This window comes from Papaver somniferum, chromosome 3 (assembly GCF_003573695.1).
Source record: "Papaver somniferum cultivar HN1 chromosome 3, ASM357369v1, whole genome shotgun sequence".
Classification (NCBI taxonomy): Eukaryota; Viridiplantae; Streptophyta; class Magnoliopsida; order Ranunculales; family Papaveraceae; genus Papaver; species Papaver somniferum.
The window spans coordinates 48,716,625-48,731,228 of NC_039360.1; the positions used below are offsets into that span (position 1 = coordinate 48,716,625).

General features: G+C 36.9%; 1 protein-coding gene across 1 annotated transcript; it reads right to left on the reverse strand.

Moving 5' to 3' along the window:
- Positions 1-11,027: 11,027 nt before the first annotated feature.
- LOC113359415 lies at positions 11,028-12,172 on the reverse strand. The gene is made up of 3 exons (XM_026603054.1): positions 11,819-12,172; positions 11,423-11,713; positions 11,028-11,363 (listed from the first exon to the last, which is right to left on the reverse strand). The coding sequence occupies exons 1-3, from the start codon at positions 12,170-12,172 to the stop codon at positions 11,028-11,030; spliced, it is 981 nt and encodes a 326-aa protein (XP_026458839.1).
- Between the last annotated feature and the right edge of the window lie 2,432 nt (positions 12,173-14,604).

Sequence of the window (14,604 nt, forward strand, 5' to 3'; positions counted from 1 at the left end):
CTGGAGGATGACTGCAGCTGAGTTGAAGTCAGGTCATGGGTTCTGGTGGAATTATAAAGCTACAGGTGCTGTTGGGAGCTGAGAAGGAAATACAATTACGCTCTAGTCTGGTTTCATTTTGATGGATGATTGCAACTGATGATGTGGGTTATGATGGCATAACTGTGGTCATGGAGGACTTGCATTAGAGCAGAATGGTGTTTGAACTATGAACTGGTGTTGGTTGTTTGCAATTGAAGGTGGTAATGGAGTGTATGTGTTGGTTTTAGGAGGAGTTGTTGCTGCCATGGGTGTGCTGCAGTTGGGAGTTGGAACTGTTGACTGTGATAATGATAAAGAAGTGCAACTGGAGTTGAAACAATTGTAGGAGAATCACAGGAAATGAGCTGAAATGGGATTGTTGGTTTTGAGTTGAGCTGCAAGTTGAACTGTATAATGTGTTGATGAATGTGTAGGATTATTGCATTGGCAGAATGAAGTTGCTGTTGTTGCAAGTAATTGCAGGTGCAAAGGTAATATAATGGTGGTTGGCTTTGTGTCGAGGTATTGGAGTTGTTGTGCTGCAACAGAGTTGAAGCTGAATCAAGACTAGACTGAGAAGATGCAGTTGCAGGTTAAGATGTCAGTGTGCTGGGTAGGTGTGGATGAACTGACGTTACTACAATGGCAGTGGCATTGAGACTTGTTGAGCTTATAGCTGTTTTAGAGCATGAGATGTTGAGCAGATACAAGGAATAGGAGTTGTGGCAGGTGTTGGCTAGGAATAATGAGCTTAATGGGTTCTGATGGCTGCAACAGCAGTGTTAGTGCTGAAAGAAAGCTGAGATTGAGCAAGATATTGCAGGATGTCTGTTGGTGAGCTAGTGCAGATGCAGCTATATGTTAGAGTTGTGATGCAGTTGCAGTTGCAGGATGAACAGTCATAGTGGATGGATTTGCACTGGTGAAGCACAATGATGGTGCAGCACAAACTCAAGCCAGTGCAATGACTCGGGCCAAAGCTTTCTCAGTTGATTCAGCTCAGTCAGGCTACTCAGACCCTGACTCAGGTCTGACTCACTGAGTTTGACCGTTAGTCAGCCGTTAACTTTAACAGTAGACTGTTATGTTTGACCGGAGACCGGTTTGACTTTCCCGGTCACCTGAGATGTTTGTCGGCGAGTTTCCGCCCGACTTCCGGCCAATTTTTGGCGACAATTTTTGGACATATTTTCTACATGGTTATTTTCACACATGGGCTTGGTGGATTTCTTGGTGATGGGCTTTTGAAGACTTGACCTAAGAAGAGCTACAAAAAGGAAAGTTTTCTACTTCCTTTGGATGACGTATTTTTTTTTTTCTTGGAGCTTTGGAGATAGCCGCAACTAGGATTTTCTTTCGCATATTTTCATCTTCTTAATTTATTATTGATTATGATTATGATTAACTTTATTATTATGAGTAAATAAACTTAATTATTGGTTACGGGATAAAGTTGATTTTCAAGCATGATATTTAAATCAATGAATTAGTTTTGTCTCAAAACTTTATTGTTTATGTTTCATTGTTAATATTGTCATATGATTTGATTGCTATTTTGGTTGAGTCCGAAATCAATCCGATTTACATTCATTTGTATTGCTAGATTAGGGTTTTCAATACAAAATAGTTGTTTATCCCTGATTCTAAGTAGCATAGTGTCACTATTACTTGTAGTGATACATCTTTATAATAGCATATGAATCATCACCTTTGTTAAAACGAATTAGTGCTTTTACACGTTTGTTTGCATTGATTAGTCTTATTTCATAGAACTTATTGCTCTTAGGGAGTTAAACTTAATTGTGCTTTTACACTATAGGTTGCTTTCTAGGTAGATTTCACAAAATTCATTGTTCCTTGAATATACCTTAGCAACCTCTTTGCCGCGCCAAGATGTAGATGAATAGGTGAACTCATGAACCTAGAAAGCATAGTTGAAGCAAACATGATATCGGGTCTTGTATGTGTAAGGTACGACAAATTTCCAATAAGACCTCTATAGTAAGTCTCATCAACTTTTCTTCCTCTATCACCTTTCTTGAGTTTCTCACTCACTACAAGTGGTGTTGATGTAGGGTTACAACCAAGCATACCAAATTTCTTCAACATCTTTTCGGTATACTTTCTTTGAGAAATGAACACTCCATCTTCACTTTGATGAACTTCAATACCAAGGAACTACTTGATGAAACCCATGTCACCCATCTCATATTTCATCATCATTTCTCTCTTGAAAATTCTCAACCATATGAGCATCATTACCCGTAAAAATGAGATCATCAACATATAAAACAACGATGAGAACAGATGTACCTTGTGTTTTCACATATAATGTAGGCTCACTCTTGCTTTTGTTGAAGTTTTGCCTTTTCAAGTATCCATCTATCTCACTATACTAAGCTTTTGGTGCTTTCTTGAGGCCATACAAAGGTTTCTTCAACTTGTATACTTTGTCCTCTTCTCTTTCAATCACAAAACCTTGTGGTTGTTCTACATAGACCTCTTCATGAAGTTCTCCATTCAAAAATAACGATTTGACATCAAGTTGATAAAGTAACCAACCTTTTTGAGAAATCATAGCAGTTACGGCTCCAATAGTGTCAAGACGAGCAACCGGTGCAAAAGTCTCATTGTAGTCGATGTCGGGTTGTTGAGAGTATCCTTTTGCCACCAACCTTGCTTTGTGACTTTGAACCGATCCATCCGCATTGTACTTCACCTTGTAGATCCACTTCACACCAATAACTTCTTTATCACTTGGCTTTGTTACTTTCTCACATGTGTCGTTATCATTAATGACAACAACTTATTTTTCCATGGATTTTATCCATACCGGTTCTTTTGATGCTCCTTCAAAATTTTCCGGTTCAACCCTACAATAGTTACATATTTCATACACTTCACTCAACCTATACATCTTCTTTGGTGCCGATGATGGTGATGTTGATGCACTAGTACTTGGAGACATACTTGGAGATGCTCTAAACCTTGCATTTGGGGGTGTTTGAGGTAGTTCTTAACCTTCTCCAACTTCATTTATTGCTGAATTTTCTTGTTCATCATCAACAATAACGGTTCTCTTCTCAATTTTACCTTCTTCCCAATTCCATGAAGCACCTTCATCGAACAAGACATCACGACTTGTGATCATTGTGTTGTTTTTCAAGCTAAACAACCTATAACCTTTTGCTTGGAGGCTATAGCCAAGAAATACTCATTTCTCACTTGATTCATCAAGCTTTATTCTCCTTTGGAATTTGAGAATAACACACACTACCAAAAACTTTGAGATGCCTTACCGATGGTCTTCTCCCACTCCATGCTTCAAAAGGAGTTTTGTCCCATACGACTTTTGTTGGACACTTATTCATCAAGTAGACGGCGGTTTTAACGGCTTCGGCCCAAAAATCTTTAGGCATACCCTTCTCACGAAGCATGGACTTCACCATATCCATCACGGTTTGGTTCCTTCTCTCGGAAAAACCATTTTGTTGAGGAATATAACCCACGGTTAGTTGCCTTTCCAAGCCTTCATCTTCACAGAATTTATCAAACTCTTTTTGTTATACTCTTTGCCTCTATTATTTCTCAAAACTTTAATGTAGTGACCACTTTGCCTTTCAAAAAGGCTTTTAAACTTCTTGAAGATGCTAAAAACTTCGGACTTTTGTTTCATGAAGTACACCTAAGTGATACGAGTAAAATCATCAATGAATAAAATGAAGTATTTACTAACTCCATGAGTAGGTGTTGATAGACACATTTTTGTGTCTAATTTGATCTCAATATTATATTGTTGGCACTCAATTTTGTACTAATTTTGGTGTTTTATGTGTTTGTAGGCATTTTCGGGAAATAAACATTTTTGGAAAATTCGTCTCGAAAAGTTGATTTTAGCACCCGGAGGACACATGTTATTCGGACTCCCAATTCTGGATAAGGGGTATCCAAATTACTAAGGGGTACCCACCTGCTAACCGCACCCCATCGCTGGTTAAGGGGCAACCATTTTCTTCCTCGTGAAGAACAATTTTGGCGGGAAAATTTATTTGAAAACCCGAAGTTTTGCAGAGAAGATTTTGACGAGTTTGAAGGAGATTAAATAGCTGGAATTGGCACATAATATCCTATTTTGACTAAACAGGAATGGTAATGCTGTTAGAATTGAAAAACTTGGGCCAATTTACGTGGAATGAAAGAGAACAGGGAACGAATAGTTGGTTGAGACATTCACGGGATTTCATGGGATTTTCTCGGGCTGGCTTGTGTAGTCAGTGTGAGTGAATATTTTAGCAATGGGTTTTCACGTATTTGGAGGATGGTTGAATACTACAGAGACGTGATGAGCTAAAACAGGGAAGAAATATTCTCGACTTCACTCTGTTGAAGTTATTTTGTGCAGTTTAAGGAAGTAATATTCTCTGGATTTTATTCTAATAATTGAGAGAGATTTTGACAACCCAGAGATGCGTGGAAAAGTTAAAGAGAGAAAGAAATCTTTGTGATTTGGCAGAGGGAGTAAAGACGAGATATATTGCATTTAATCGAGTGGTTTAGGGTGTTGGTGATGTATAAATAGGTTGTTGGTGTCACATGAGAAGAATTGGAGAGTTAGGGTGAAAAACTGAACGTAAAAATCATGTTGCAGAGTCGTGTTCATTTTTAGCATAGAAGTGAAGAAGAAGAACAAGCTACACTAGTAGTCTGTCGTTTATAAAGTGTGATCTATTCTCACTACTTGCGACTGTTGCACTGCAATAGTTATGAGCTATAGTTTACTTGTAACACAGATTTGTAACAGCGAGTTGTAACCCCCTTATACAGTTGCAAACCCGGTTCTTTTATTATTTTCTCCATATTTGCCATTGTAAACACCCCTTGAGCAATGAAAAACTATTCTGAGCCTGTTTTCACCATGTGGAGATAGAACCCATCACTGGGATGACGGAAGAAGCTGTTTTTGACCAATGTGGTAATTCTATTTAATTCTTTTATGACTGTTTGCACTATTATAATTGATTTATGATTTTTCTTGATTATTTGTGATTTCGTTTGATGTCGCATGCTTAGTCTTAGGTACTTTTGATGCGTCATGCTTGTGATTTACACATAATTCTTTATAGAATCTAACTTGGCAAAGATTTAGATTCGATGTTTGTTATTTTATGAGCTTTAATTGTCCGGAATTAATAGTTGAACCGCATGAATGTGAGAATTGGTGGAATCCCGAGTCCCGATAACTCTCTTCATCTTGTGACAATATTTTGTATATATATTTTTATTTTATTTTAGTTTATTAATTATTAAAAACAATCTCATTAAGTCCGAGTGAACGACAACTCTATTTACCACTATAAAAATTCGATCAATTTTTGGCGCCGCCGACGCGGACTTGTGTATAGATTTGTTTTTAGGTTTTATTTTTATTTTTATTATTTTTGTTCTTTTTTACGCCTTTTGGTATTTCTTATTTGTTTTCAGATTTGGAGCTGAGCTAAAGAAAAAGGGAGAAAGTGCTGAAAACAAAAGCGAAGCCAAAGAAGGAAAGAAAAGAGGAATCCAAAAGGAGTGAAGAAGAAGATTTTGTATATTATTTTATTTTTATTTTTTTAGAAATTGTAATTAAGGTTTTTATTTTTGTAATCTTTTATTTTTGGACATTTTTTTCCGGACATTGAACATTGGACTTTATTTTTAAAACCCTAAGGAAGGGTTGGTTTAAATATAAACTGCACAGGGAAGGACGACAGTTACAATACTGTCTCGGCCCCTCGGGTTCGTACACAGACATTGGAGTCGGTGGCCCGAGTCGAACTCAACGGTTCATCCCCCGTATGGAACGGGAGGTAAGAATTCTAAACACCCGCGAATCCCCTGTCAGCGGGTTTACTGGATGATTTTGTATGCATATATGTTGAGGACCTGAAATCGGATTTAATTTTCTAGTAAAGGGCAAGGCCTGGACAAATCAAGATAAGGACTCGGATTTCATCACCGTTTCCTTCTTTCCCGCCTTAGGAATACGTAACCTACGCGAACCTAAGCCTTAAAATACTGACTTGAACGAGACCGATAGGGTAACGAGTTTAATAGGAAAGTCATTCGAAAAATATTGGTTACTCTTTTAAGCATACTTCGAAGTTCATGATGGTTTATGTGAGTTGAATGCGTGACTGCGCCGCCTTGTAATTCCGGTGAGGCCTTGGGTATCAAAGCTCCACTGAGCTTCCCTCGCCTCAATTCAACTTACTTTAACTCGGATTGATTCCAGAGGGGTTTTTTCAAATTGTAACGAATTCCCTTTCTAAGGATTAGAAGATGGTCTAGAAACAATCTAAGTGGAGCCATCATGCTTTTTGTTTGCTAGAAATCAGTAGGTTTGCTGTGGTGGAGTCAGCCTTCTTTGTGCTTGTTTAGGATTCCCTTGCAGTTAAGATGTCAAATTGGTATTATAATAGCCATCATAATGAATATGATTATCCAACTAAACAATATGAACATTATTCTTTTTATGACCATAGTGTGAATAGTGGTTGGGAACGCCAACCTTTTGAAGGTTATGGGTCATACCATGGTGAGCCCAATTACTATCCACACGTGCATCAGTTATACGAGCAAGAAGATTATAGTAATAGTTCTTCGTCTCTAGAGGATACAATAAAACTTTTGAAAAGTAGTCCTTTTTATGATCCTTCTGTTCCTATTCCTTCTCTAGAAGAGTCCCTCAGGGGTTTAGCTGAGTCGACACGAAAGTTAGCTGAATCGACATGTAAGTTAGTTGAGGTGAATAACGTAGTTATGGACGAAAGGACTGCAACAACGACTGAATCTTTAGAAGATATCCTCAAAAGATTAACTCAAAACTTAGATCCAACACTAAGGGAACTTTCTTTGGAGGATACCCTTGAGAGGATAGCTGAGTCGACACGTAGACTTGAGTTAGAGACGAATGAAAGTATTTCTCGAAATAACTTGAATTTCCAATATAGTGTATCCAATAATACCTTTGAGAATGAACATAGTTATTCACATAATCAAGATGAAGAGGATAAAATTGGTAATACTACTTGTTTAGATAAGGTCCAACCATTTTCATGTTATTATAATGATGATTATGATGAGGATAGTGTAGATGAAGAATTTGAAATAAGTAGGCATAGTGATCAGGAATTTGTTACTCCAATTGAATTTAATAATGATAATTTTTCTTGTTCAAATCCAAATAATTTTAATAATAATTTTTCACCTATTCAAAAGGACGAGGATTTGACTAGAGATACTCCCATTTTAGAAGATGTAATATTTCCTTATGATTACGAAGCCATCGATAGTTTAGATGAACGAGTTTATTCTGAGAATATTGTTTTAGAGTCTAGCGATTTAGAAACATTAGCCTTAGACGAAGAAGATGAACTCGTAGAGCTTTTAAATATGAGTGAGGATGCATCACCTTAGTATAATCTACATGAAGCAATTGACAATTTTCAGGATTCCGATGATCTAGAAATTAGGAAAATTGTAGCTAGTCTATCTAGAGACACCCAAAACTCTAATTTTGGGGGTGATTATCATTCTATTTGTGCCTTAACTTTAGCTCTTACAGAGATCCCTCACTTGGGACTTGATTTATGTGCCTCAACCATTGTGCCAGATTACCTTCATACTAGCTCTCCCGAACCTAATAATGTCCAGGATGAAGTTCAGTTGTTAGAAACACATCCTCTGGTTGATGTGGTTTACCCAGGCTATGATACCCAGATTGATTTTGTTTTCCCACCAAAAACTTTTATTCCAATTGTGGGAACGTTTGAATTTTAGATGTATCGGTTATTGAGTTTTGAGACTAAACCTAATTACTTTAAGAGATTAGGGTCGACACATTTGTTTAAGGAAGACCACCACGTTCATTATGGTCAGCTGTGTAAGTCAAATTTGATTGACTTAGAGGATCCCCAGTTATTCAGGTTACTTTTTTGTGCTTCTAAATTCTTAGTTGAGTATTTCCAGACTCTACAACCTGACCTTCAGGATCCTTCCTTTGAGGAAGTCCAGCCAATGAAAACCTTTTATCTAGACCCTTTTATAGAGCCTGAACCTAAACCAAAACTAGATATTGTCGTCTTTAAGTTAAATAAGGGTATGTTCGGTATCTTCATGGTCTGTTACGATTTTCTCTTCTTTTGGGTAACACTTTTTGATTCAGATGACCCGCAATTATTCCGACTGCTGCTATATGATTCTTCGTGGTGACTAATCCTTTCTTAGTCTGGCTGAAGACTTTAAAATTAGCACTTCTTGGGAGGTAACCCAATATTCATGCGATACGGTAATATCTTTCCTTATATCTTTTGCTTCAAGTGGTTACAGTTTCTCCTTGTTCATGCTTTTAATTTTATCTTTAGAACATTGAGGACAATGTTAGATTTAAGTTTGGGGGTATGGGAGAAACTTTTTAGTTGCATTAAATAAACTCCAGAGCCTAGAAATTTATGCTTATTAAGGATGGCACTAACCAATCTAAGTGGATGGAAGCATCTTGGTTATAGGAGTTGAGTAACCAATCTGATTAGATGGAAACATCTAAAGAGTCTATTCATAAAATCACAGAACTCAGGTGTTAGAAAAAAAAAAGAAAACATGGTAGTTTCGCCATATCCTCGTGATGGAAACATCGAAAGAATCCTGATCAGTTCTTTTTTTTTCTTTTTACGATTGCTAGAGTGAAACAGAGTGACTGAGATCAAAAAAAAAAAAAATGAGACCAGACCAACCGGAATAAATACAATAAAGTCGACCACTGGTACCCTTGTATATGCCAGCTGAGTTGACCTAGAGTTAGGATTATCGACCACTGGTTCCCTTGTATATGCCGGTGTGTTGATATTAGTCCAGACCAGTATCTCAGTCCATTAGGATAGGTTCACCTTAGTTAACATCATCTACGTTTTTCTCTACATCCATCTTCTTAATCTATCCATGTGATTGATTGACTCCGGTTTATGATGTCCAGAAACTATCTGAGTAGAGCTCTGTCACTTTATATGAATTTTAGTATGCTTGAGTGCAAACTCGTGTACAACAATTGAAATTTCGCATCAGGGTACTTCCTCCTGTAGTCAATAAGTATGCCAACCAAGGAGATTCTTTAGTGCCTTCCAAGGTTTAGCGTAGACAGTTAGGATCTGGAGTAAAGGTTTTGTGGGTACACCTCTGGTAAACTCTCCCGAGATTAACTCGGTCACTAGGGCCACCTAGTGAGTTAGGATTTTATTTTCAAGATTAGTTTTGCTCGAGGACTAGCAAATAATAAGTTTGGGGGTATTTGATAGACACATTTTTTTGTCTAATTTGATCTCAATATTATATATTGTTGGCACTCGATTTTGTACTAATTTTGGTGTTTTATGTGTTTGTAGGCATTTTGGGGAAATAAACATTTTTGGAAAATTCGTCTCGAAAAGTTGATTTTGGCACCCGGAGGACACGTGTTATTCGGACTCCTAAATCTGGATAAGGGGTATCCAAATTACTAAGGGGTACCCACATGCTAACCGCACCCCATCGCTGGTTAAGGGGCAACCATTTTCTTCCCCGTGAAGAACAATTTTGGCGGGAAAATTTATTTGAAAACCCGAAGTTTTGCAGAGAAGATTTTGACGAGTTTGAAGGAGATTAAGTAGCTGGAATTGGCACAGAATATCCTATTTTGACTAAACAGGAATGGTAATGTTGTTAGAATTGAAAAACTTGGTCCAGTTTACGTGGAATGAAAGAGAACAGGGAACAGATAGTTGGTTGAGACATTCACAGGATTTCATGGGATTTTCTCGGGCTGGCTTGTGTAGTCAGTGTGAGTGAATCTTTTAGCAATGGGTTTTCACGTATTTGGAGGATGGTTGAATACTACAGAGACGTGATGAGCTAAAACAGGGAAGAAATATTATCGACTTCACTCTGTTGAAGTTATTTTGTGCAGTTTAAGGAAGTAATATTCTCTGGATTTTATTCTAATAATTGAGAGAGATTTTGACAACCCAGAGATGCGTGGAAAAGTTAAAGAGAGAAAGAAATCTCTGTGATTTGGCAGAGGGAGTAAAGATGAGATATATTGCATTTAATCGAGTGGTTGAGGGTGTTGGTGATCTATAAATAGGTTGTTGGTGTCACATGAGAAGAAATAGAGAGTTAGGGTGAGAAACTGAGCGTAAAAATCATGTTGCAGAGTCGTGTTCATTTTTAGCAGAGAAGTGAAGAAGAAGAACAAGCTACACTAGTAGTCTGTCGTTTATAAAGTGTGATCTATTCTCACTACTTGCGACTGTTGCACTGCAACAGTTCTGAGCTATAGTTTACTTGTAACACAGATTTGTAACAGCGAGTTGTAACGCCCTTATACAGTTGCAAACTCGGTTCTTTTATTATTTTTTCCATATTTGCCATTGTAAACACCCCTTGAGCAATGAAAAACTATTTTGAGCGTGTTTTCACCATGTAGAGCTAGAACCCATCACTGGGACGACGGAGGAAGCTGTTTTTGACCCATGTGGTAATTCTATTTAATTCTTTTATGACTGTTTGCACTATTATAATTGATTTATGATTTTTCTTGATTATTTGTGATTTCGTTTGATGTCTCATGCTTAGTCTTAGGTACTTTTGATGCGTCATGCTTGTGATTTACACATAATTCTTTATAAAATCTAAGTTGGCAAAGATTTAGAGTCAATGTTTGTTATTTTATGAGCTTTAATTGTTCGGAATTAATAGTTGAACCGCATGTATGTGAGAATTGGTGGAATCTCGAGTCCCAGCAACTCTCTTCATCTTGTGACAATATTTTGTATATATATTTTTCTTTTATTTTAGTTTATTAATTCTTAAAAACAATCTCATTAAGTCCGAGTGAACTACAACTCTATTTACCACTATAAAAATTCGATCAGGTGTCTTCATTGGTCCACACACTTCGGTATGTACCAAATCAAGAAGTTTTTTTTCTCCCCATGCTACACCTTTTGGGAATGGTTGGAAATGTTGCTCCCAAGTGCACAACCTTCACACACTCTATCCTTGTGGTTGATATGTTGTGGAAGTTCTTGCACCATGTTATTTTTGGAAAGCACCTTGAGACTATTGAAATTCAAATGCCCAAGTCTTTTATGCCATAACCATGTTTCATCAATGGTTTCCATCCTCATTGCAACATTCTTCTCTTTTTCAAACACAATTGGAAAACTTTTATTCTTCTCTATCTTGATACTCTCCATTACTTGTCTCTTGTCCTTGTCTTTCTTGTTATAAATGGTGCAATATCCATCTTCAAAATGGACCGTATACTCAAGCTACACAAGTTACCCAACACTAAGCAAATTTTGTGCCAAGTTTGGAACATATAACACACATCTCTAACGTATTTTGCTCCATTGATAGTTTTCATGCGAATTGTACCTCTTCCGTTAGCTTGAACCATGTTTCCATCCCCCATCTTCACTAGAGAATTTATGGAAATATCCATACCAAGAAACAAGATTTTCTCATCGGACATATGATTTATACAATCACTATCCACAAACCACACTTTACTTTTGGAAGTCTCCATTGCACTTTGACAAGCACAAAACATTTTTTGTTTTTCTTCTTTTCCTTCCGCTCTACCGGATTGTTCTCCATCTCCTTTGTATCTACTATCTTTCTACAAATGTCCATAGTTTTTACAATGATAGTATTGGGGTTTTCCTTTATTCCAACAATTCTTCTCCAAGTAACCATTCTTCTTGCAAAAATTGCATCTTGGTACTTGTTGAGAATCACTTTTTGTGTATTTATTGGAGTTAGCTCCTCCTTTATTCCATTTTCCCTTTCCCTTGAAATTTGATGTTGATTCACTCTTGTACTCAATCTTCTTCATTGCTGGTTTTTTTGAGTCCAAATTGAGTTTTAATTTAAATGCACTCTCAATTATCTTTTCGTAGTGTCTTAACAATCTTTGCTCATACACCTTCAAGGAAGCCCATAATTCTTGTGACTTTAATGTAGAGAAATCTTTAGTCTCTTCCAAAACCGCCACAATGGGTTCAAAATTTTCTGGCAAGCATATCAAAATCTTTTCACAAATTCTTTTTTCTTCCATATTCTCACCATACATCATCATATTATTAACAACTTCAACAACTCTAGATGAAAAATCATTTAAACATTCATTCTAAGATTCTTAAAATCTCTACTATATGAATGTAATTTTAATTCTCTTACCTTCTTATTGCCTCCAAACTCTTGTTGCAGAAGATCCCAATCTTCTTTAGCTTTAGGTGAATGGATTATCGTTGGTATAATAGTGTCTCCAACTCCTTGTTGGATGTACATGGATGCTTTTGCATTCTTCCTCCTACTCTCCTAAAGTAAATCCCTTTGGGGTTGCTTTAAATTTGATGAATCTTCAATTTCATCACACCCATCTTGAACAATATCCCACACTTCTTGAGACATGAACAAGGTTTTCATTTTAATTGCCCAAAGTCATAATTTTCTCTATGAAAAAGTGGTATTGAAGGTTGTTGAATGTATTGGTTTGAGTAGCTACTACTTTCCATTGATTTGATTGAAGATTAATTGAAGATTGATTGAAAAATTGGGTTTTTTCTTTTCTAGATCTAGATTTTAAAAAGTTTATTTGTTGCTGATTTTTTGATATAAGGGGTATTGATTGTTTCACTCACCAAGACCAAATCTAATAGATGTAAGCTCATGATACCAATTGTTGGATTTTTGGTTGGTTTAGTTTGAAGATTAAGATAATTTTGATCATGAAGAAGTGGGAAACTAATAGTTTCTACTCACTCTGTTTTTCTTTCTGATTAATCTCTCTCCATCATCATTTCTCTCTCTACAAATGGTCAATATAAGACCATAGAGATAAGAGGACATGTGGACATCTATTATCCATACAATTCTGTTAGACCATAGCTCGGTCGACCTCGCATGCGTTGCTATCTCAAGCATGTTTTTCAATGTTAGTAATCAAAACTATGAGTCTTGATTTATAGTCTACATAGCTAAGTCTCGGACTAGGATAGAAAAGTGTAGTTGAGCTCAAGGACTTCATGGCGATTCATCATATAACGACGAAGATCTACTCAAGGAACCGTGAAACTTCATCAAAAAAAAGGTATGTGGAGACTTGAACTTCTCTATCACTCAAAAGTCTATCTTTTTTATCTCCTACTTCTTATGAGACAAAAGTCGTATGCTATATAGACTGGATCATACACATTTGATATTTCGAGCCGAGTATATCTCGCCTATCTATATCTCGAAATCATGTGTTGGTAAAGTGTTTCGCTTTGATCGGGTTTATCTTCACCCAATGACGAAAGTCATATTGTTTCAATCACTTTGAAAATCGCTTTGACGAGAAATAGTGTAACAACTATATAACGTCCTCTAAGAATGTTTCAATGGTTGGAATAAGAGTTTAGGTCAATATAACCAATGATGTATATAAGCATTGTGTGGTAACACATATGTGCATAAGTCCTATTCCTTAATACGAAGTTTGCGAACTTTGTTGATTGAGAGAAACCGGAGGAATTGGCTTTGCCAAGTCCGCGAACTCAGTTTGTGAACTCAGTCCGTGAAATGACGGAAGTTCTCTTCCCAAGAATTTCTGCTGGGATTTTCCAAAAACTCGTTTGCGTGTTCAGTCCGCGAACTGGCGGAAGTCTCCTTGCCGAGATTTTCTGCTGAGTTTGGAAAACTCTGCCGGTTTCCTTAAGTCCGCGAACTTGCTTGCGTACTTGAGTGGGTTATGATCTAAAGATGTGCTCTGAACATGAAACTTAAATTACTAAGGAATGCAGTATGCAAACCGTGGCTATAAAGTTCATGAGACGATTCAAATCGAATCGAATCATCTTTGTTTCAATTGTGTCTTGTGTAGTTACATAATATCTCATAGCAATTGAACAACTCTCTAACTAGTTCATTTGAGTCAATTGAACTAGTTATGGTGAAGAAGAACAAGGTTAATATGAAATGCTCATATGGTTAACCTTTTGGGTTACTATGTTGAACCAACATACACGTACACGTTTGGGCACGGTTTTCACAAACCCAGTAAACGTATATCTCAAGTGTGTGTGACAAGCTAAGTTTTCGATCTAACGGTTGAGAAATATTAGCTTGAATCTAAATCAGGGTTTCATCTAACGGTGAATATGGATTGCTTTGTAACTAAGGCAAAACCTTGATTTGAAGACTATGTATAGGAGACATCTAGCATTGGGTAAAACTAATCCCCACACGTCTGTGTGATACTAGTGCGCTCCCTAGAGTCGATTCTCCTCTAACCTTTGGGTTTCTTCTCTAAAACCAGGTTAACAACTTAAAGACTTCATTAGGATTGTGAAGCCAGACCGATACTACTTTTATCGTAGTTGTGTGATCTGATCTTGCATCTTCTATCGTACGAGTACAATCTATTGATTTTTTTGATATCGTGAGAGTTCTCCGATAGGCAAGATAAAGAAGTCACAAACATCTTCGTCTCACCGTTTGTGATTCCTCGACATCCTCTTGTGTAGTCAA

Excerpts from the sequence above, each read along its gene's own strand:
- LOC113359415 (XM_026603054.1), bottom strand. The coding sequence starts at position 12,172 with ATGATGATGTATGGTGAGAATATGGAAGAAAAAAGAATTTGTGAAAAG. Across the intron at positions 11,714-11,818 it reads CAAAAAGTGATTCTCAACAA|AAAGATAGTAGATACAAAGG; the intron begins GTACCAAGATGC and ends GGACATTTGTAG. Across the intron at positions 11,364-11,422 it reads GAGCAAAATACGTTAGAGAT|CTTGAGTATACGGTCCATTT; the intron begins GTGTGTTATATG and ends TAACTTGTGTAG.